General features: G+C 45.7%; 1 protein-coding gene across 2 annotated transcripts in view; it reads right to left on the bottom strand.

Moving 5' to 3' along the window:
• LOC117517183 (transcription factor COE1-like) overlaps positions 1–24,387 on the bottom strand; it is a 284,424-nt gene that overhangs the window by 224,332 nt on the left and 35,705 nt on the right. For both annotated transcript variants that reach the window (XM_034178112.1, XM_034178113.1), the window contains exons 5-6: positions 23,314–23,387; positions 2,419–2,487 (exon numbers count right to left, since the gene is read on the bottom strand). In XM_034178112.1, coding sequence (XP_034034003.1) covers positions 2,419–2,487; positions 23,314–23,387 — 143 coding nt within the window. The remainder of the gene's footprint in view (positions 1–2,418; positions 2,488–23,313; positions 23,388–24,387) is intronic.

Raw genomic sequence — 24,387 nt, 5'->3', positions numbered from 1 at the left:
AGGTTCTGTGCTAGGACCAATTTTATTCACTTTATACATGCTTCCCTTAGGCAGTATTATTAGACGGTATTGCTTAAATTTTCATTGTTACGCAGATGATACCCAGCTTTATCTATCCATGAAGCCAGAGGACACACACCAATTAGCTAAACTGCAGGATTGTCTTACAGACATAAAGACATGGATGACCTCTAATTTCCTGCTTTTAAACTCAGATAAAACTGAAGTTATTGTACTTGGCCCCACAAATCTTAGAAACATGGTGTCTAACCAGATCCTTACTCTGGATGGCATTACCCTGACCTCTAGTAATACTGTAAGAAATCTTGGAGTCATTTTTGATCAGGATATGTCATTCAATGCGCATATTAAACAAATATGTAGGACTGCTTTTTTGCATTTATGCAATATCTCTAAAATTAGAAAGGTCTTGTCTCAGAGTGATGCTGAAAAACTAATTCATGCATTTATTTCCTCTAGGCTGGACTATTGTAATTCATTATTATCAGGTTGTCCTAAAAGTTCCCTGAAAAGCCTTCAGTTAATTCAAAATGCTGCAGCTAGAGTACTAGCGGGGACTAGAAGGAGAGAGCATATCTCACCCATATTGGCCTCTCTTCATTGGCTTCCTGTTAATTCTAGAATAGAATTTAAAATTCTTCTTCTTACTTATAAGGTTTTGAATAATCAGGTCCCATCTTATCTTAGGGACCTCATAGTACCATATCACCCCAATAGAGCGCTTCGCTATCAGACTGCAGGCTTACTTGTAGTTCCTAGGGTTTGTAAGAGTAGCATGGGAGGCAGAGCCTTCAGCTTTCAGGCTCCTCTCCTGTGGAACCAGCTCCCAATTCAGATCAGGGAGACAGACACCCTCTCTACTTTTAAGATTAGGCTTAAAGCTTTCCTTTTTGCTAAAGCTTATAGTTAGGGCTGGATCAGGTGACCCTGAACCATCCCTTAGTTATGCTGCTATAGACTTAGACTGCTGGGGGGTTCCCATAATGCACTGAGTGTTTCTTTCTCTTTTTGCTCTGTATGCACCACTCTGCATTTAATCATTAGGGATTGATCTCTGCTCCCCTCCACAGCATGTCTTTTTCCTGGTTCTCTCCCTCAGCCCCAACCAGTCCCAGCAGAAGACTGCCCCTCCCTGAGCCTGGTTCTGCTGGAGGTTTCTTCCTGTTAAAAGGGAGTTTTTCCTTCCCACTGTCGCCAAGTGCTTGCTCACAGGGGGTCATTTTGACCGTTGGGGTTTTTACGTAATTATTGTATGGCCTTGCCTTACAATATAAAGCGCCTCGGGGCAACTGTTTGTTGTGATTTGGCGCTATATAAATAAAATTGATTGATTGATTGATTATGTTCATAAGGCAGCAAGTGAACTTTTGAAGTTTAATCACCCTGATCATTTTTACAGTGTAGATAGAGTCTGGTAGGCACCAAATATTACTGTAACTACTAGTATGTATTTGACATTATCTATTGCATACTACCTACACCAACTATTACTGTGCCTGGTGCACACACTTGTGGGCACTAGTCAGTAATATTTAGTGTGCACCAGAAGTTACCGTAATTAGTGCACATTAATTACAACCAGCAGCTCCTGCCAAGTTTATACTATGAAGTAAAAGGACAGGTATTCAGGCACTCATTGACATTTGAATATTCTATAATTTGAGCCAGAAAAAAAATAAGTCTAGGTCAGCATCCTCTGAACTCATGTGAGAGGGCTAAAAGAGGGATCTACATCCCAAATATCTTGGATGTGCAGAAGTTTGGTTTTGTCTAGTCATGCTGCAAAGGCAATGAACGCACAAATGGACGCACAAATGGAAAGTCTATTTTTATGCATTGACCTAAATTTGACAGAGAAAAAGGTGGCTGAGGCCAATGCCCTCTGACCTCAGATGAGAGGTAAAAGTAGGTCAACATCATTGCCCCCTGAGCTCAGGTGAGAAGATGAAGAATTTATATCCTAAATGTCTTGGGTCTGTAATAATTTGATGTCTGGACACAGATACATACACATGTGGCAGGAGAAGCTAAATGGTGCAATCCAAATACTACCTCAAACTTGTCTAAGAAATCATTTTTGTGCACGTCCCTTTAGGGGGTCCTCTAATGTCCAACAATTCATGGCCAGTGATAAATCCCGCTGTTTGCCTAAAACAATACGAGCCTCCTTCCTCAAATATCTTTAAAGTTGTCCAACAACATTATTTGCTCCCATTTTCCCATCCATCAGAACCCATCTCTCCAAGGAGCATCGGTTTCAGCGGCGACATCAGATCGTCTGAACACGTCTAAACATCCTGTCTCATTCAAGCACGCCAACAGGTCCCTCGTGCACTATAACTCTGTATGGAGCGTGTCTGAGCACGGGGGAGAGAGAGGTGGAGTGAGAGACAGTACCTGTCGATGATAACAGGGTCTGATGGCGTCTCATTACGGTTTCCGCAGCTCTTCTTGTCACAGCACCGACTAAGAGAAGACAGTCGAAGATGACGGAGAGGAGCAAGGTTAGAGACTTAGACACAGGGAACATACAGTACATAAAAGCCATTTTCAAACACGGGGTTCACATTTAAATGTTGAGCTAAGTGTGTTACCGTGAGTTTTGCCTTGTTGGTACAAATGCAGAGAACTTTACCACCAAATCCTGAGCGATTGATCAAATCTTTCTAAACCAGGCCAAAGTTTTGCAGCAAGATCTGCTGTGGCAAGCAGATCTGCAGTGACACATCGGATAAAAATAGACTTATGTGACACGGAGAGTGAGTGGATAGACAGATCCAGCTCAGCCACTAAGTGATATGCGCCAGAATTTTCCTACATCTTAGTACGTACTCTGTGCTGAGTGAATATTAGGTGACATTTTACACAGTGACTGACTACTACATTGTAGTTTGTGAAGTAATGAAAATTATATATAAATGTGTCATATATAGTGGAAAAGTATAAATGAAAGACATGACTGGATTAATACCTCATTGTCTAAGTGTGTTTACAGTAGTTTCAGTTGACAGTCTGACCTGTTAAATTTTTATTTGATTATTCCATTTATCTGTTTATTTTGCTTGTTGCTGATCCTGCTGCTGTCCTTTTTTACTGCCCAAGAAAGAGCTCCGTGTGCAGAGGTGCAATGTGCACAGATTCATGGTATCACACTTGGCACCTTCCACACAGGTGCTTTGACTGAAACACTTCCCTCTGCAGGGACAAGGAAATGATATTTTCCAGGGCACGATCAAGACATGACATGCTGGGAAATGAAGTCAGGTTTTGGTGAATGAGTTTTTCCCTGCACCACCTGGGCCCGACTCTTCTTACTTGGATTAAGCGTACCAGCTCGATTAAAATGTTGGCACTCTGGAGTGATCCTGGATCTTTTTTGTTCTTTGAAACAGATGCGGGATTTGTTGTCCCAACAACATATGATGCTTATGAGGAAGTTTGTTCATCTGCTGTGATCAGTACTTTAATAGTAAGAAGAAAACCCCCAAGTACAAAGAATATGTCATGATCTTTTAGCACAGTACCACCGAACCTACACAGGGGTCTGATTGGCATGCTGCCACCAATATTATAATATAAGTGGCACAGTGGTTTAGTGGTTAGCACTGTTGCCTCACAGTGAGGAGGTCATGGGTTTGATTCCCACCTGTGGCCCTTCTGTGTGGAGTTTGCATGTTCTCCCCGTGTTTGCGTGGGTTCTCTCCGGGTGCTCTGGCTTCCTCCCACATTCAAAGAGACGCAGGTTAGGTGGAGACTTTAAATTGTCCGTAGGTGTGAGTGCAGGTGTGTTTGTCTGTGTACATGTGGCCCTGTGACAGACTGGCATCCTGTCTAGGGTGTACCCTGCCTCGTGCTCTATGACTGCTGGGATAGGCTCCAGCCTATAAGCGGTTGAAGATGTGTGTGTGTGTGTGTGTGTGTGTGTGTGTGTGTGTGTGTGTGTGTGTGTGTGTGTGTGTGTGTGTGTGTGTGTGTGTGTGTGTGTGTGTGTGTGTGTGTGTGTATTATTGGTCTCTTAAGTTTAATTTGAGATGTTCCCATCCTCCACCTCCCCCAATCCAAGTGGTTTAATATTCATTATCTGCCAATACTACGTCCTTGTATTTTTCTAGATATATCATTCCACAGGGCAATCAACATGCACATTCAACTCAATGCAATAATATGCTCGACAATTCAAGAGCTCTGCAATGCATCAATGCATTCAGGAAAACCAACATGCAATCCTAGCTGCTCCTTAATGTTTTTATTTCTTCACAAAATATCAAAGTTAACAAATAACATTTTTATATGCTTCTTATAGGTTTCACTTAGTGAACTGTAGCACTGTAGCAATGTTCACTTCAAAGTAAGGTGGGGGAGTGATAACTGGTATTTTACTTCAGACTGATAGCTGTGAGTAATGTTAGTTAAATGTGTGGCCAGATGGAAAAGAAGGTAGTAGAAGAAAACAAAACAGTCTTACCAAAAAAATTTTGTGAATATGGAAACTACACGGAATGAAACAAATTGTGAAAAGTGACATGATAACGGATGGTCTGAAGCAACTACAGAGCTTGAACCTAACAGGAATGCTGAGAGAAACTGGAACACTTTGAAGCAGCAATTTAGACAATACACTGAGGCTACGGGATTGGACTAAAAGCTGTTGGGAAGGTGTCGTGACACGGACCCACAACAGGGGGCGCTAAGGAACGGACAATGGATAAGCCAACGAGTAACAATTTAATGTTGTGGAAACACAACGGAATACAGACAGAAATATGGATTGCCAATTATACACCAGGTGATGTGTGGGCAGGCTCGAAGATAGAAGACCTCTGGCGAGAGAAGAGCTGATTGCCACACAGCTTCCACCACCAACGGGCCTGAAGAACACTGGAGCCGCCAAGTCCCGAGTCCCCAGGTGGCCTCTGCCTTCGGCTGTCGACCCTGGTACTGTTGGCAGAGAACAGAGAAAATCCAGGTGAGTGTGAATCCGCACACTCAGTAGTCCACTCACAGATAAATGTTCCTTAAGGAGGGAGCACCTCCACCTCCAATCACACACTCGTGCAGCTCCTGTGTAACCACTTAGCTGGTATGGAGCGTGATGCGAAGTCATCGCGGTCATGCCCTTACTCCAGCTCTCTTGGTTGCTGATTTCTCGGCAGGAAGGTGGAGTTGTAGTCCGGCTTTTATGGTGATGTGGAAGATGAGTGACAGCTGGTGCAGATGATGAATGACAGCTGTCACTCTCCGTTGCTCCGACGCCCTCTCGTGCTTGAAGCCCGCACTCCAAGCAGGGCGCCATCTGGTGGTGGTGGGCCAGCAGTACCTCCTCTTCAGCAGCCCACACAACAGGACCCCCCCCTCAACGGGCGCCTCCTGGCGCCCGACCAGGCTTGTCCGGGTGACGGTGGTAAAACTCAGCCAGGAGGGCCGGGTCCAGGATGACGCTCCTCTTCACCCAGGAGCGTTCTTTGGGTCCGTACCCCTCCCAGTCCACCAGGTATTGGAAACCCCGGCCCTTCTGACGGACGTCCAGGAGCTGACGCACAGTCCATGCCGGCTCCCCGTCGATGATCCAGGCAGGAGGCAGTGCAGGTCCAGGGGTGAAAAGTGGTGAGGTGCGATGGGGTTTCAAACGGGACACATGGAAGACGGGGTGGAACCGCAGTGAAGCTGGCGGCCGGGCTGAGGACCTTGAGGATGGTGAACGGTCCGATGTAGCGGTCTTTGAGTTTTGGTGACTCGACCTGGAGCGGTATGTCCTTGGTAGATAGCCACACCTCCTGCCCGGGCTGGTACTTAGGGGCCGGGGATCCGCATGGGCGATCCGCATGGGCCTTGGCCCTCGTCCGAGCCTTCAACAGGGCAGAACGGGCGGTCCACCACACCCGGCGGCACCTCCTGAGGTGGGCCTGGACCGAGTGCACTCCGACCTCTCCCTCCACAAGCGGGAACAATGGGGGCTGGTACCCCAAACACGCCTCAAACGGGGAGAGGCCGGTAGCAGACGAGACCTGGCTGTTATGGGCATACTTGATCCAGGCCAGATGGTTACTCCAGGCCGCCGGGTGCGCGGAGGTTACGCAGTGAAGGGCCTGCTCCAGCTCCTGGTTAGCCCGTTCTGCCTGGCCGTTTGTCTGGGGGTGGTACCCGGACGAGAGACTCACGGTGGCCCCCAGCTCCTTACAGAAACTCCTCCAGACCTGCGAGGAGAACTGGGGACCACGATCCGATACGATGTCCGATGGTATCCCATGCAGACGCACGACGTGGTGGACCAGGAGGTCTGCCGTCTCCTGGGCTGTCGGGAGCTTCGGGAGGGCCACGAAGTGGGCCGCCTTGGAGAACCGGTCCACTATCGTGAGGATGACGGTGTTGCCCTGGGACGGCGGGAGGCCCGTGATGAAGTCCAGGCCGATGTGGGACCAGGGGCGATGCGGCACCGGCAGGGGCTGGAGGAGGCCCGTGGTCCTCCTATGGTCTTCCTTGCCCCTTGCACAGGTGGTACAGGCCTGGACGTAGTCCCGGATGTCGGCTTCCAGGGACGACCACCAGAAGCACTGCTGGACAACTGCCACGGTCCTACGCACTCCGGGATGACAGCAGAGCTTGGACCCGTGACAGAAGTCCAAGACGGCAGCTCTGGCTTCTGGTGGGACGTACAATCTGTTCTTAGGGCCGGTCCCCAGGTCCGGGTTTCTTGCCAGGGCCTCCCGGACGGTCTTCTCCACGTCCCAGGTGAGGGTGGCCACGACAGTGGACTCGGGGATGATGGTCTCGGTTGGATCCGACAGCTCAGCCTTGGCTTCCTCTTCGTGCACCCGGGACAGTGCGTCCGATCGTTCGTTCTTAGTCCCGGGGCGGTATGTAATCTGGAAGTCAAAGCGCCCGAAGAACAGAGACCAGCGGGCTTGTCTGGGGTTCAGCCGCTTGGCGGTCCGGATGTACTCCAGGTTCCGATGGTCCGTGAAAACCGTGAAGGGCAACGCCGCTCCCTCCAACAGGTGTCTCCACTCTTCAAGAGCCTCCTTCACCGCGAGGAGTTCCCGATTGCCCACGTCATAGTTGCGCTCGGCTGGGGTCAACCTGCGGGAAAAATAGGCACAAGGATGGAGAACCTTATTGGACTCTGCGCTCTGGGATAGCACGGCTCCTATCCCTGAGTCAGAGGCATCCACTTTGACAATAAACTGGCGATCAGGGTCAGGCTGCACCAGAACTGGTGCAGTCGAGAACCGTGATCTCGTTCAGCCCTCTGTAATCGATGCATGGACGGAGTCCGCCGTCTTTTTTGCCCACGAAAAAGAAACCCGCACCCATCGGGGAGGTGGAGTTCCGGATCAGCCCGGCAGCTAAGGAGTCCCGGATGTAGGTCTCCATTGATTCACGTTCCGGAAGTGAGAGGTTGTACAGCCTGCTGGACGGGTATTCAGCGCCCGGGATCAAATCGATGGCACAATCGTACGGTCGGTGCGGGGGAAGAGTGAGTGCCAGATCTTTGCTGAAGACGTCAGCAAGATCGTGGTACTCCTTTGGCACTGCCGACAGATTGGGGGGGACTTTGACCTCCTCATTAGCCGTCATGCCGGGTGGAACCGAGGATCCTAAACACTCCCGGTGGCAGGTTTCGCTCCACTGCGTCACAACCCCAGACGGCCAATCAATCCGGGGATTGTGCTTCACCATCCATGGGAACCCCAAAATCACTCGGGAGGTAGAAGGTGTTACGTGAAACACGATCTCCTCCCTGTGATTCCCAGACACAACCAAGGTCACGGGCTGTGTCTGATGTGTAATTAATGGAAGTAGGGTGCCATCTAGTGCCCGCACCTGCAATGGTGACGGAAGAGCCACCAGGGGGAGCCCTACTTCCCTTGCCCATCTGCTGTCCAGCAGATTCCCTTCCAACTCCGTGTCTACCAGTGCTGGGGCGTGAAGGGTTAAATCCCAACTCAGGATCGTTACTGGGATTCGTGCAGATTTGCAGGGCTTCCCCGCATGTGTGTTATGGCCCACCCTTGGCCCAGTTTCTAAGGATGGGCGTTGTAGTTTGACCGTTTGGGGCAGTCCTTTTGCATGTGCACACATGAGCCACAGAAAAAACACTCCCCGCGGGCCAGCCTCCTTTGTCTGATGTTTGCTTTCACTTTGGCCCTGCTCGTGTCCATAGCTTCGTCAGCAGGGGGAGCTGTTGCCACACGGAGCTCTCTGGCAGTGAAGCGTGGGGACGACGGCACCCTTTCGGAACCGGAAGGGAGAGGGACGGCTCGTGCCTGGCCATGCCCCCCGGCCTGCTCCCGACGGTGTTCATTCAAACGGTTGTCTAAGCGTATAACCAAATCGACAAGCCCATCAAAATCCCGCGGTTCCTCCTTAGCCAGCAAATGCTCTTTCAGGACCGGAGACTGCATACTCAGCTGCACTCCGGCGCCCCTGTCTCATTGACAGTAGCATGCTCGAAGCAGTCTCGCCTCTGTTGGGATGATCGAAAACCTGTTTGAACTCCCGCACAAACCCAGCGTAAGACGTTAGGAGCCGTGAGTTCTGCTCCCAGAGCGACGTAGCCCAGGCGCGTGCCTCTCCTCGAAGCAAATTGATCACATAAGCCACCTGGCTAGCGTCTGATGCGTACATGATTGGACGCACGAGCGAACACTGCATGATGAAGTCTGCGCACGTCTCGACACAACCTCCGTACGGTTCCGGAGGGCTTATGTATGCTTCGGGGACAGTGGGGGGGGGTCGTTGAACGACCAGTGGAATGTCTGTGTCAGGCCCAGGACCAGCAAGATGAGGGACTGCAGGAGCGCCTTGATCGCGCGCTTCCACCCTGGCGGTGAGAGCCTCCATCCTCCGATTAAGGAGTACATTCTGCTCGGTCACCAAATCTAACCGAGCAGTGAAAGCGGTTAGAATATGCTGCAGATCACTCAACACACCTCCCACTGACGCCTGCGCCTCTTGCTCTTCCATTGGCCGTTCAAGCTCTGGTTGACGCCCCTCAGGATCCATGACGATGGCCGAGAAATCCTGTTGGGAAGGTGTCGTGACACGGACCCACAACAGGGGGCGCTAAGGAACGGACAATGGATAAGCCAACGAGTAACAATTTAATGTTGTGGAAACACACAATGGAATACAGACAGAAATATGGATTGCCAATTATACACCAGGTGACGTGTGGGCAGGCTCGAAGATAGAAGACCTCTGGCGAGAGAAGAGCTGATTCCTACACAGCTTCCACCACCAACGGGCCTAAAGAACACCGGAGCCGCCAAGTCCCGAGTCCCCAGGTGGCCTCTGCCTTCGGCTGTCGACCCTGGTACTGCTGGCAGAGAACAGAGAAAATCCAGGTGAGTGTGAATCCGCACACTCAGTAGTCCACTCACAGATAAATGTTCCTTAAGGAGGGAGCACCTCCACCTCCAATCACACACTCATGCAGCTCCTGTGTAACCACTTAGCTGGTATGGAGCGTGATGCGAAGTCGTCGCGGTCACGCCCTTACTCCAGCTCTCTTGGTTGCTGATTTCTCGGCGGGGAGGTGGAGTTGTAGTCTGGCTTTTATGGTGATGTGGAAGATGAGTGACAGCTGGTGCAGATGATGAATGACAGCTGTCACTCTCCGTTGCTCCGACGCCCTCTCGTGCTTGAAGCCCGCACTCCAAGCAGGGCGCCATCTGGTGGTGGTGGGCCAGCAGTACCTCCTCTTCAGCGGCCCACACAACAAAAGCAAGACACCGCATCCATCAAAAATATACATGGTGTATTTTTGAAGTGAAGCAGAGCATTAATATGTTTCTAAAACATGCTACAATGCTGCTGGTGAGACAGAGAAGCATTGAATAGAGTGGGAGCTATCAGCTCTATTTATGCATCACTTTCAAAATGGTCCACAGACAGATTTGGTGTGTTTATGAGGTGAAGCAAATACCAATATGAAATGCTTTGACTGGCATCCCTAATTTTAATATTGACATATTTTAGGGCTCCTTCGCACATAACGAATAAGTACAACTCAGGGCGACTCACAGCGAAACAGCTCGTATGAGCGAACCACGCGAAAATCGAGCTGATGGGCAGGCTTGCACGATCCCGGTGCGACGGTTCGTGCATGTGGGAACACAGCAGCAGCTGTGCGATGTGTAACCACATCATGCAGCTGCTGTGAAAATAAAAATATAAAAATTACATGCCACCCACGGGACTTGAACCCACACTTTCCAAAAGCTCTGATCGCCAGTCAGAAACTTTACCACTAAGCTACCATCACTGTCCTGTGAAAGGTGTGGGAAACTGCCTGATATCAGGAAGGACATGGACATATTTAAAAAATAAATAAATAAAACCACACACCACATAAAAACACAGCATTTTACTGAATCCCTCTTATCAAGTGGACAATACAAATATGATCCGTCTGGTTCTCTGTAAATGACCCATGGTCACAGACGTACAGTCATGAAATAACATGAATGGAGCAGTGCGCTCGTCTCATCATGTCCACATCTGTTGGCGTGTGTACAGCTGGCCCCGCACGTGCATCCTGCCCGACACGCGTGTCTGTGGACAGTGCGTCGCAGGACTGACACCGCGTCATGTGGAACAGAGCTCACGTGGGTGATGTGACAGTCAGATCACCTGCTGACAGTCTGTTTCAACCTGGGGGCAGCCTGTCAATGTGCGCGCTTGACAGTATTTATCTTAAAATGTGTGCAGGTTTGATTCCCCTCTGACAGTCAGGCCCATTTTAGAGCCCATTCCTATTTCCAGCTAAAGTTTCTTTCCAGATAAGATAACCAGCAGGTCAGTGTTTCAGAAACTCTATAGACTACAACCCCAATTCCAATGAAGTTGGGACATTGTACAAATCCTCTTCAACCTATATTCAATTAAATACACCACAAAGACAAGATATTTAATCTTCAAACTGATAAACTTTATTGTTTTTGTGCAAATATTTGCTCATTTTGAAATGGATGCCTGCAACACGTTTCAAAAAAGCTGGGACAGCGGTATGTTTACCACTGTGTTACGTCACCAGTGCTCAAAGAACACCTGTTTGGAACATTCCACAGGTGAACAGGTTAATTGGAAAGAGGTGAGTGTCATGATTGGGTATAAAAGGAGCATCCCCCAAAGGCTCAGCCTTTCACAAGCAAAGATGGGGTGAGGATCACCACTTTGTGAACTGCGTGAAAAAATAGTCCAACAGTTTAAGAACAATGTTTCTCAATGTTCAATTGCAAGAAATTTAGGGATTCCATCATCTACAGTCCATAATATAATCAGAAGATTCAGAGAATCTGAAGAACTTTCTACACGTAAGCGGCAAGGCCGAACACCAACATTGAATGCCCGTGACCTTCAATCCCTCAGACGGCACTGCATTAAAAACTGACATCATTGTGTAAAGGGTCTTACCGCGTGGGCTCAGGAACACTTCAGAAAACCATTGTCACTTCGTCACTACATCTACAAGTGCAAGTTAAAACTCTACCATGCAAAGCGAAAGCCATACATCAACAACATCCAGAAACGCCACCGCCTTCTCTGGGCCTGAGCTCATTTGAAATGGACAGACGCAAAGTGGAAAAGCGTGCTGTGGTCTGATGAGTCCACATTTCAAACTGTTTTTGGAAATCATGGACGTCGTGTCCTCTGGACAAAAGAGGAAAAAGACCATCCAGACTGTTACCAGCGCAAAGTTCAAAAGCCAGCATCTGTGATGGTTTGGGGGTCTGTTAGTGCCCATGACATGGGCAACTTACAAATCTGTGATGGCATCATCAATGCTGAAAGGTACATCCAGGTTTTGGAGCAACACATGCTGCCATCCAAGCAACATCTTTTTCAGGGACGTCCCTGCTTATTTCAGCAAGACAATGCCAAGCCACATTCTGCACGTGTTACAACAGCGTGGCTTCATAGTAATAGAGTGCGGGTACTAGACTGGGCTGCCTGCAGTCCAGACCTGTCGCCCATTGAAAATGTGTGGGACATTATGAAGCACAAAATGTGACAATGGAGACCCGGACTGTTGAACAACTGAAAGTCGTACATCAAGCAAGAATGGGAAAGAATTCTGCCTACAAAGCTTCAACAATTAGTGTCCTCAGTTCCCAAATGCTTACTGAGTGTTGTTAGAAGGAAAGGTGATGTAACACAGTGGTAAACATACCACTGTCCCAGCTTTTTTTAAACATGTTGCAGGCATCCATTTCAAAATGAGCAAATATTTCCACAAAAACAATCAAGTTTATCAGTGTGAACATTAAATATCTTGTCTTTGTGGTGTATTCAATTGAATATAGGTTGAAGAGGATTTGCAAATCATTATATTCTCTTTTTATTTACATTTTACACAACGTCCCAACTTCATTGGAATTGGGGTTGTAGAAGGTTTCACAGATTCTCTACTTTTTACCCTATGTGCCAGCAAAGTAGCAAAGCAGGTATTGTAATCGTGTGTGTGTGTGTGTGTGTGTGTGTGTGTGTCAGTGTGTGCCACCAAGATAACATTAAAAAATGGCTGGATGGATTTTCGAAAGTCTTTTGGGGAATATTACTTGGGAAGATATCTTAAGATGATTAACATTTGGGGAGGATCAGACAAAATTCAAGGTCAACAAAAACATTGTGTAAACAAGATATCTGCTATAATTGAGCTACAGAATATAAAGTCTATATTGAATAGTTGTGACTGGATAGTATATGTGATGTCATGTTGAAATCACAAGGAAGTCATACAAGTGATATACAGTCATTTTTTTTTTAGGTCACCGAGTCTCTGCTGAATAATGTTTGAGAGTGGGCGAATGCTAAACATAGGAAGTTGCGTTACCTGTCAACAAAAAGTTGAAGGATTCCAAGAAACAAATTATGACTATAGATTTTTGCAATCAAAACGTGCACACACTCAAAAGCTTTCATGTATTTTGAACATGAACTATCGTACATGTATGTAACCCAGTGTGCAGAGCGCACAGTGTTTGAATCACACCCCTGATGTCATTCATTACTTGTAAAAAAAGAAAAAAAAAAAAAAAGGTATTATTTTGAGTTCTGTTGGAATTTTCACAAAACCTGGACAGTGCATGTCTGATAAAGCCAGCAGGTGAAGGAGCAGGCAAAAAAGAACAGGTGGGTCAGCATGAACAAGTAAGGAAAAAAAATAGGCATACACACCAAAATTCCCATGTCCTCATCCTAAAACTGTTTTTGTGTGTGTGTGTGTGTGTGTGTGTGTGTGTGTGTGTGTGTGTGTGTGTGTGTGTGTGTGTGTGTGTGTGTGTGTGCCTGCATTAATTAGAAACAAACGTGTGTGTCGGGGGGGATAAAGGTAGACTAATAAAGAATTAAAGGGTGAGTGTGGGAGAGAAAACTACAACAACAAAGTGAAAGGGAGAGACAGGCGGGAAGTTTGGGTGGGGTGAAGAGGAAGGGGAGACATCTCAGGTTTCCCTCCATCACAGATGGCAGAGGTGGGAAGAAAAGAGTGACATGTTAAACCTTACACTCTGTCTCTTCTATCTGCCGCCCTCTCTCTCTCTCTCTCTCTCTCTCTCTCTCTCTCTCTCTCTCTCTCTCTCTCTCTCTCTCTCTCTCTATTGCTCTTTGAAATAGTTCACAACACAGCCCCACTGAAGAAGAGCGCAGCAGAAAGAAGTAACAAAAGAGAAAGAAAACAGTAGATAAGGAAATGGGAAAACTGGGAGAAGAGTGTAAGCCTGAGGAAGGAGGGAGAAGTGGGGTTGGTTAGGATGCAGTGGGGAAGATGTGGAGGCGAGGTCAGTGGAGAAGGAGGAGCGTCCAGAGGAGTGGAAGATGTTATAAATGGAGGGGTGGTGGGAAGGAAAACGAGGGGCGGGATGGTAAGTTACTGCTGTGGACCTTGGTGATCTAATCATCTGTACCCCCCCGTTTCACCCCTCCTCCCGCCCTTACACCACATGCACACCCACCTTAAAACAATGGCATGAATTGGCAATGAGATGAAAGACCAAACTTGATTAAATCGAGGAAGCGTGACATTTTGGAACAGCAAAATAACAAAAGCACACTCAGGAATTTTAGTATAAATACATCAGACAAGTACTTTAAACAGATAAATACAATCACAATTACTCCCGAGACATTTAATTGATGTTTATGAATAAAGTCTAACGTGGGCTGCAGCATATCGATGATACTTCTGCACAGAATGTACGAGCAAATCAAAAATAAAATGGTTTGTGAAGGGAAATTTTGTTTGGTAGAACTGGAAGTTTGCTGTAATCAGTCATGATGAGGTACAATTACTTTTTTTTTCGTGTAACTTTACATTATACGGACTGAATCATAAGAATCGTATTTAACCGAAGGACAAATGTTCAAAAACTAAGATCTTGAGGAATATTTGAATTTCCTCGAATTATAACATTACCTCCATCCATCCATCCACCCATTTTCTTCCGCTTCAACGTTTCCTCTTTCAGGAAAACAGAGAAAGTCCAGAGCAGTCAGAAATGAGTTCTTAATACAGTGCAACTGCTAACGTTTTGACAGGCAATGTGTCTTCATCAGAGATACAACACACAATGACAGTCATTGCATTTAAATTACATACACCCAGCTAATAGTCGTTTCTGATTGGAGGAATAGATTCTGGGCATCACTTACAATTAGGCAACGCCAAATTATCACAGTGTATACAAATTATCGCCAAAAAAAAAAAAAAAAAAAAAATCAACACGCCCTATAGCTCAAACCATAAACTAACAAAATGACTGCATTCCTTATTGAGTCTACGAGGTTCCAAAGTGTTGAGTGTGCAAAGCCGATTATTTTTTTGGTCTCTTCCTTTAATAGGTGGAATAATTTTAAAGTGAAGATAGCTTCATGGCTTGCATGAATGTACCATGGAAACTGGCAACTTGGATTCTTCAAATTCTTACTAAAATAATAAAATGAGACGTTACTACCAGTGCACAGTAGACCGAACAATGGAAGACACCTGATTTGGATCATTGTTATGAAAGTGTCAAACTTGTGCAGAGACACACTTAACTTGGTCATGTCTTTGGGACCTCAACATTTGAGGTAGAGAAATGCTTGGGAAGAGCTTAGAGAGTCACGAGATCACTGGACAGAGGTGTCTGGTGACACCAATGTCTTTATAAGAGAACAAAAGCACGTCTTCAGGGGCCTGGTGACCTAAAGCGATGAATGAATTGTTTTGGAACTAGGGCCCTCTGGAGGATCCTTGGCCGCCACTGTAATGACTTTGTGTAAAATAAATACTTACTTAGGAAGACTTAGATGAAGCACACTGCTTGCATCATAGGGGAATTTCAGCTATGACATTATAATCATGTGGCCTGTTTCTCTGTGGATAGACCATCATGGTGTATTGAGTGCTGAGGATCTGAGCAACTGGAAAAGGCCAAGGCTATTTCCACAGCTGGAACATGCAAACCATTTTAGAGTGGCCGCCTCCCTTCCATGTGTCTATACAAGGACTTTTCTGGGTCTTTTTTGAGGCACAAAGTCCCTGCTCTGGGGTAGGTATTTCTTAGCAGAAGCAAGAGCAGAAGAAGTAAAACATAGGAGCCCAGTGGGTCTTTGCCGCAATGGAGACACAATGGCTGAAAACAACAATTCAAGGCCCTGCCTAAAAAAAATGTTTGCGGCACCTGGGAAATAGGTTGAGTTCCTGTGGTGAAAATGGACCTACTGCTACTTTCAGGGTGAGAGGATGGACAGGGTTTCTGCCTGAGTGGCTGCCAAAAAGGATGTGGCTACCCAAGACACCAGTGAAAGCTCCCAGATCTGACCTGACCTCAGAACTGCTGAAAGTTATATTAAAGCTACTGAAACAAATGTAACATCATTTAAAGGCTCAGTGCCTGTAGGTCCTGGTGATATATTTCGATGCCTGATTAGAATTACATATGGGTCATTTCAAATGCCTTTTCCAGACTGGTTACCAATTAACCAAATCTACCTGGACTGAACATACACACACAGAAAAGCTCATCCTGGATTCAGATCCCTAACTGCCAATGTCACAAACCCACCACACACAATGTTTCTCTTTTAAACGAGCTTTCTAACATTTCTCGAGACAAGGCTGTCCATCTTTTTAAATGCTGCATGATAAACGACCATTTTTTTACGTAACACACACAAAATACGATACCTCACCATTCTGGAGCCTATATCAGTCCATGCCTGTGCACCCGGCTTTGCAGGGCTGTGTGGTGGCAGATTGGCTGGGAGCATATGGCTAATAGCAGCACCGTGACAACGAGCCGCACTGATTAATGGACACGCTGAGGTCTTTGTGTGAGTGCTAGGTCCCCGCTGCAGAATCAGCATGTGACAACATGAGGCAACAGTCAAGAGTTTAACCCCAGCGGCTGTTACAGACGAGCCAAAGCTTACGTTCACTTTGGAAGTCTGACTTTCTGTGCTATTGTTGTCACAGGGGAGATGTTTGAATAATCAAACAGGACAGGTACAAGGCTGTGCGGAACTCGTGCACCAAATGACAGCATGTTGGACGTACAGCCAATACACCTGGGTGATCATGTGCAAGGCCAGATCACACTAGTCTGACATATATAAAGCATTTAAAAATTATTCCTTGCAGTGGTAACACCATAGGGTTTGGACAAAAAAAAAACTGTGTGGATGAGTGGATGCACGGGTTAGTCCATCTTTTTTGATGACTGGATGTCTTGTGGTACTATGGCCTCGTTCAGACTAAGGTTGGCAATCCGGATCAAGATGGCCAGATAGAGTTGTTCAGACTTGTTTTTCAAATCCGGCCCATCCTACACACATGTTCAAACTTAATTCAGCTCAAACCAAAAGAGATGTGTCTCCACGAGAGAGCACGCAAGTGTGCGTGTGTATCTGGATATGCGAGCGCAAGTGTGTGATCCCCTTCTGTTTGGGTCCCCTGCCTTCACTGTGCATGCTCCATTTCGGAGCATCAGCAGGGATTCATGGTTATCACCTCGTTTCTGATTCAACCTGCACTCCAGTCATCATCTATCTCAGCAAGAAATCCCTGAAGCTTTTGCACAACAATCATTTGCACATCAATTAAGCATAATTTCATAATAAAAGACAGAGAAGCAATCAGAGTGCGACACCAGGGTGTCTGAGACTGACTCTCTGAGTCTAACTCTCTACTGATCAAAGGGAATAATGTTATTATATATAATGCTGGGCGAAGACGACGGAGAAGAGGAGGAAAACGTTGCCACGAACAGCGGGAGAAGAAGAAAACTAGAAGGGTGGAAATGAGAGTGGGGACATTGAATGTTGGTAGTATGACTGGTAAAGGGAGAGAGCTGGCTGATATGATGTAGAGGAGAAAGGTAGACATATTGTGTGTGCAAGAGACCAAGTGGAAGGGAAGTAAGAGCAGGAGCATCGGCGGTGGGTACAAGTTGTTGTACAATGGTGAGGACAGGAAGAGAAATGGTGTTGGGGTCATTTTAAAGGAAGAGTATGTTAAAAGTGTGTTGGAGGTTAAGCGAGTGTCTGACAGGGTGATGAGTGTGAAGTTGGAAATTGAAGGGGTGATGATGAATATCATCAGTGCATATGCCCCACAGGTAGGTTGTGAGATGAAGGAGAAAGAAGATTTGTGGAGTGTGTTAGATGAGGTGGTGGAGAGTGTGCCCAAGCATGAAAGAGTGGTGATAGGAGCAGACTTCAATGGGCATGTTGGTGAAGGGAACAGAGGTGATGAGGAAGTAATGGGTAGATATGGTATCAAGGATAGGAATGGGGAAGGACAGATGATAGTTGATTTTGCAAAAAGGATGGAAATGGCTGTGGTGAATACCTACTTTAAGAAAAGGGAGGAGCACAGGGTAACATATAAGAGTGGAGGAAGATGCACACAGGTGGACTACATTCTTTATAGGAGATGCAAGCTAAAAGAAATCACAGACTGTAAGGTGGTAGCAGGAGAGAGTGTCACTAGACCTCATAGGATGGTTGTTTGTAGGATGACTTTAGAGGTAAAGAAGAAGAAGAGAGTGAGAGCTCAACAAAGGATCAGATGGTGGAAGCTGAAGGAGGAAGACTGTTGTGTGAAATTTAGCGAGCAGGTGAGAGAAGCACTAGTTGGAGGGGAAGCAGTTTTGGACAACTGGAAAAGTACTGCAGATGTGGTGAGGGAGACAGCTAGGGCAATACTGGGTATGACATCTGGACAGTGGAAGAAAGACAAGGAGACTTGGTGGTGGAATGAAGAGGTCCAGGAAAGCATAAGGAGAAAGAGGTTGGCGAAAAAGTTTTGGGATAGTCGGAGAGATGAAGAAAGTAGACAGGAGTACAAGGAGATGCGGCATAAGGTGAGAAGATAAGTGGCAAAAGCAAAGGAAAAGGCATATTGCGAGCTGTACAAGAAGCTGAATAGTAAGGAAGGAGAAAAGGACTTGTACCGATTGGCCAGACAAAGGGACAGAGCTGGAAAGGATGTGCAGCAGGTTAGGGTGGTAAAAGATGCACATGGTAATGTGCTGACAAGTGAGGAGTGTGTGCTGAGAAGGTGGAGGGAATATTTTGAAGAGTTGATGAATAAAGAAAATGAGCGAGAGAAAAGGCTGGATGATGTGGTGAGAGTAAATCAGGAAGTAAAAGAGATTAGCAAGGAAGAAGTGAGGGCTGCTATGAAGAGGATGAAGAGTGGAAAGGCAGTTGGTCCAGATGACATTCCAATGGAGGCATGGAAATGTCTAGGAGAGATGGCAGTAGAGTTTCTAACCAGATTGTTTAATAAAATCTTGGAAAGTGAGAGGATGCCTGAGGAGTGGAGACGAAGTGTGCTGGTTCCTATTTTCAAGAACAAGGGTGATGTGCAGAGCTGCAGTAACTACAGAGGCATAAAGCTGATCAGCCACAGCATGAAGTTATGGGAAAGAGTAGCAGAAGCTAGGCTTAGAAAACAGGTGAAGATCTGTGAGCAGCAATATGGTTTCATGCCGAGAAAGAGCACTACAGATGCAATGTTACTGAATACTGTTGGAAAAGTACAGAGAAGGACAGAAAGAGTTACATTGTGTGTTTGTGGACTTAGAAAAAGCTTATGATAGGGTGCCAAGAGAAGAGTTGTGGCATTGTATGAGGAAGTCTGGAGTGGCAGAGAAGTATGTTAGGGTAGTGCAGGACATGTACAAGAATAGTGTGACAGCGGTGAGATGCGTAGTCGGAATGACAGACTCATTCAAGGTGGAGGTGGGATTACACCAAGGATCAGCTCTGAGTCCTTTCTTGTTTGCAGTGGTGATGGACAGGTTGACAGATGAGATCAGACAGGAGTCCCCATGGACTATGATGTTTGCAGATGACATTGTGATCTGTAGTGAGAGTAGAGAGCAAGGTATGTCTAGTCTGGAGAAGTGGAGATATGCTTTGGAGAGAAGGGGAATGAAAGTCAGTAGAAGCAAGACTGAGTACATGTGTGTGAATGAGAGGGAGCCCAGTGGAATAGTGCAGTTACAAGGAGTAGAAGTGGTGAAAGAGGAGGAGTGAAGGGGAAAGTTTACAAAACAGTAGTGAGACCAGCTATGTTGTATGGTTTAGAGACAGTGGCACTAACAGAAAGACAGGAGGCAGAGCTGGAGGTGGCAGAGCTGAAGATGTTGAGATTCTCTTTGGGAGTGACAAGAATGGACAAGATTAGGAATGAACATATCAGAGGGACAGCTCAGGTGGGACGGTTTGGAGACAAAGTCAGAGAGGTGAGATTGAGATGGTTTGGACATGTGCAGAGGAGGGACCCAGGGTATATAGGGAGAAGGATGCTGAGGATGGAGCCACCAGGCAGGAGGAGAAGAGGGAGACCAAAGAGGACTTTCATGGATGTGCTGAGAGAGGACATGCAGGTGGTTGGTGTGACAGAGGAAGATACAGAGGACAGGGTGAGATGGAAACGATTGATCTGCTGTGGCGACCCCTAACGGGAACAGCCGAAAGACGAAGAAGATTAACCATCAGATGACAAAGTAAAACCTCTTAAATCATTCTAAAGTCAGTTTTAAGCAGAGACGAGGCGATATTCAGTTAATCACTGCTAACGCTCCAACATGATGCATGCGCCGTGAAGGCAGGGGGACATATCAGACTGTAACACCGGTTTTGCGCATGCGCAGAGTAGCGTAGAGGATCACTCAGTCTAGGGGAGTGCTGAGCCCCTGACACCAGACGTGACACATAAGAGAAAGAAGGTTGTTTGCTGTCCTCTCCATTACAGCCGCACTCGATGCTGCCTCAGTGGAGAGAACACTGTGGGTGCATGGATGCAATAAGGGAATTTGACATCATGATCCCAGATCTAGCCAGATTCTGACACATTTGCGTAGAGACCTCTGTGAATCCCGTCGGATTTGCCCTGACAGAAAACAGTCTGTCTTAAGTCCGATTTGTGCCGTTTAGATTCAAGCTGGATTTAGCCTGAGTTCAGCTCACTCCGGATTGCCAACTCCAGTATGAACAAGGTCTAAGTCTCTTAAGATAAGTCTTGAGTGTTGAGAACCCCTGTGGCTGGAGAAGGCCAAGAGGACACCCATGCATCACCTGCCTACAGCAGATAGATTTTTTTTTTTTTTTTTTTAGAGATGTAGTAATCTGTCTGGGTCATTGCCATCCAGGACCCAAGATGATTTGGTGGTGTTTTTGATGTGGGAAAGCACAGTACCAGCACATGCTCCCAGACTTGACTTGTGGCTGAATTTATATATTGTTTACCTGCCACCTACTGAACACACTGGGTACGTAATGTGCTTGTCGGTGTGTTCTGCCCACAGAACGCACCGACAAGCACACCAAGCTAGCTAGCTGAGCCACCGTGCTGAAATGGCTTACCAAGTAAGCTAGCTTTACTTGATACCATGTAGCTGCCTTCAAAATAAGGTAGTTGAGCAAGTAAAAGATACGTATACGAGGCCTGTCCGTAAAGTATAGGTCCTTTTTATTTTTTTCTAAAACTATATGGATTTCATTCATATGTTTTTACGTCAGACATGCTTGAACCCTCGTGCGCATGCGTGAGTTTTTCCACGCCTGTAGGTGACGTCATTCGCCTGTGAGCACTCCTTGTGGGAGGAGTCGTCCAGGCCCTCGTCGGAATTCCTTTGTCTGAGAAGTTGCTGAGAGACTGGCGCTTCGTTTGATCAAAATTTTTTCTAAACCTGTGAGACACATCGAAGTGGACACAGTTCGAAAAATTAAGCTGGTCTTCAGTGAAAATTTTAACAGCTGATGAGAGATTTTGAGGTGATTCTGTCGCTTTAAGGACTTTTCACGGTGCGAGACGTCGCTCAGCGCTCTCAGGCAGCGTCATCAGCCTGTTTCAAGCTTAAAACCTCCACATTTCAGGCTCTATTGATCCAGGACGTCGTGAGAGAACAGAGAAGTTTCAGAAGAAGTCGGTTTCAGCATTTTATCCGGATATTCCACTGTTAAAGGACATTTTTTTAATGAAAGACGTGCAAGCGGATTGCAGCGTCGGCTCGCAGCCGCCGCGATGCTCCGCCACAGGAAAAACACCTCTGTTGGAAGCCTTGAGGACAAGTTGGAACATCTCCAGCTGATAAACAATTTCTCATATACTCACTCCACTGAAAGCCATCAAAAGCCGCCTGGATTTTACAAATGGTTATCAACACGGAGGTGTTTTTCCTGTGCCGCCGCGCCGCGTCGGCTGCGTCCCGACGCGCGGACCCGTCCGCACGTCTTTCATTAAAAAAATCTCCTTTAACAGTGGAATATCCGGATAAAATGCTGAAACCGACTTCTTCTGAAACTTCTCTGTTCTCTCACGACGTCCTGGATCAATAGAGCCTGAAATGTGGAGGTTTTCAGCTTGAAACAGGCTGATGACGCTGCCTGAGAGCGCAGCGCGACGTCTCGCACCGTGAAAAGTCCTTAAAGCGACAGAATCACCTCAAAATCTCTCATCAGCTGTTAAAATTTTCACTGAAAACCAGCTTAATTTTTCGAACCATGTCCACTTCGATGTGTCTCACAGGTTTAGAAAAAATTTTGATCAAACAAAGCGCCAGTCTCCCAGCAACTTCTCAGACAAAGGAATTCCGACGAGGGGCTGGACGACTCCTCCCACAAGGAGTGCTCACAGGCGAATGACGTCACCGACAGGCATGGAAAAACTCACGCATGCGCACGAGGGTGCAAGCATGTCTGACGTAAAAACATATGAATGAAATCCATATAGTTTTTGAAAAAAATAAAAAGGACCTATACTTTACGGACAGCCCTCGTATTCTGGTTAGATTAGATGACTACTCATTGATTTTACAAAAGAACTTAGCCTTGCACTTTCGATATTTATGTATGACCATATGGTCTACACTGACAACACAATGAGCACACTAAGTACAGTATGAGTATATTTTACACAAAACAATTTATCTTCATCCACATTTCATTCTGCACATGATGAATAACAACAATTTAGAGGACTATTTGCCATCTTATAAAATACTTGTAAATCTTTTAAGGATATCAATTGTTTTTTCCAATAAACTGTGAGCTAGCAGAAGAAAACTCAGTGAACTATAGAATAAAATATTAGTGGGCCTGAGATCGCACCTAAAAATCCTGCCTGTGCATATAGATGAATTCCAATTTATATTGTTACACTTAAAATTAATTTGTGACAAGGTCAAGGAATAAGAACAACTTAATTCATGTGCTAAATCTGAATTTTTATAACCAGTGCATATGCACACGTGCATACGTGAGCCCTTGCCTATATTTTATAGTCAAATTGTGAAAGAAGGCCCATTTGTTAGCCAGGAAACAACAGGAGGGTTCAGATTGACTAATGACTCTGTGTCCTAATTAACCAGACGTCTCTCTCTCTCTCTCACACACACACATACACACACACACACACACACACACACACACCACATATATACATACAGGCACACATATTTCTATTGTATAGCATAGGTTGCTAAAACACCTCCATAAATAGATCGCTTTCCACCCAACCTACTTCTAAGGAAATTCATCTTTAGATATAATTAAAGCACAGACTCTGAGAGCTAAACTCATCTTCTTCAACAGATACGACTTGTGTTTGGAACGTGAGAATGTATGCATGTGTGGGAGGGGGTTAATGAGGTTGACAAAATAAGAAATGCACTGATCACAGAAAGGTGATGGTGAGAACTCTCCACAGATGAATTAAGCGTGTTGCAGTGGAGGAATAAAGCTGAGCTTCAGTTGGTTAGAAGAAGAGAGGAGGACGATGAGCTGCACAGTTCTCACCTGCACATGATCTCATGCGTTAGCAGCACTCTGCACATCTCTGGGTTCTTGTCTTGACCTTCATACACAATCGGCTGCAGAGAGAAACAGAAAAAAAAGGAATGTATGTCTCTATTAAACCGAACATAAATTTCTTGGTCTCAGAAATTCTTGTGGCTTCAAGTGTTCTGCAATCCAAGTTTACATTTGTTAAGCTGAAATGTAATGCAGTGCAAACTAATGTACCCAGATGTACTTTTCTTTTAAAGTATTTTGCAATTATTTATTGTCATCATTAAGGAAGGCTGACACGTGCACGCTCTGCACATATTAGTTTATATTTTGAATTATGAACACTTATTGGCAGCAATGCAAGCAGGGAGGATCGATGGACCACAAGGTCAAGTAGGATTTTTTTTAATTTTGTGACTTCACGATGAAGTCATAACAATTGATCACAGATAATTTTCTTATCAATGTTTTGTTTTGTTTGTTTGTTTGTTTTTTTACATCTGCCAAGAATATAATAAAATCATTGGTGTTTATTTATTTATTTGTCTGTCTGCCTGTCTGCCTGTTCGCAGGACTGCGTCAAAACTGCTGCAAGGATTTTGACAAACTTTGCACCACATATAGATATTAGGCCATGGAGGACTCCATTAAATTTTGGAGGTGATCCAAATCCAGATGTCCGAAATCTCAGATTACTCTTGTTTGCATTAAATTTCTAGCCACATCGATGTTATGGAAACTTTTGTTTTTGTTGCTGTTATTATTCAATATTGTATTCACACACAATTGCAAATGCATACACCACATTGGTGTAATTCATAAAATGTATAAAAACAAGAATAAACAATAAAACAAGCAAAAATTAATAAAATTACTGTAAAACTGTATAACCAAACAATGAATACAAGGTTTTGACAAAGTGATGAAAATTTAAATGATATATATAGTCTGTGCCGTTGTATAGTGTATATTGTGTTGTATTGTATAGATATAGTGCCACTGTGATGCAACAATCCCTGTGCTGGTTTGGGCCAAACTTACAGGTTTTGCTGCATCATGGCAAAAAAACAAAACAAAAAAAGA

Source organism: Thalassophryne amazonica, chromosome 9 (assembly GCF_902500255.1).
Source record: "Thalassophryne amazonica chromosome 9, fThaAma1.1, whole genome shotgun sequence".
Lineage (NCBI taxonomy): Eukaryota > Metazoa > Chordata > Actinopteri > Batrachoidiformes > Batrachoididae > Thalassophryne > Thalassophryne amazonica.
The sequence above is the reverse complement of the archived record's forward strand: the minus strand, read 5'-3'. Positions and strand labels throughout refer to the sequence as shown.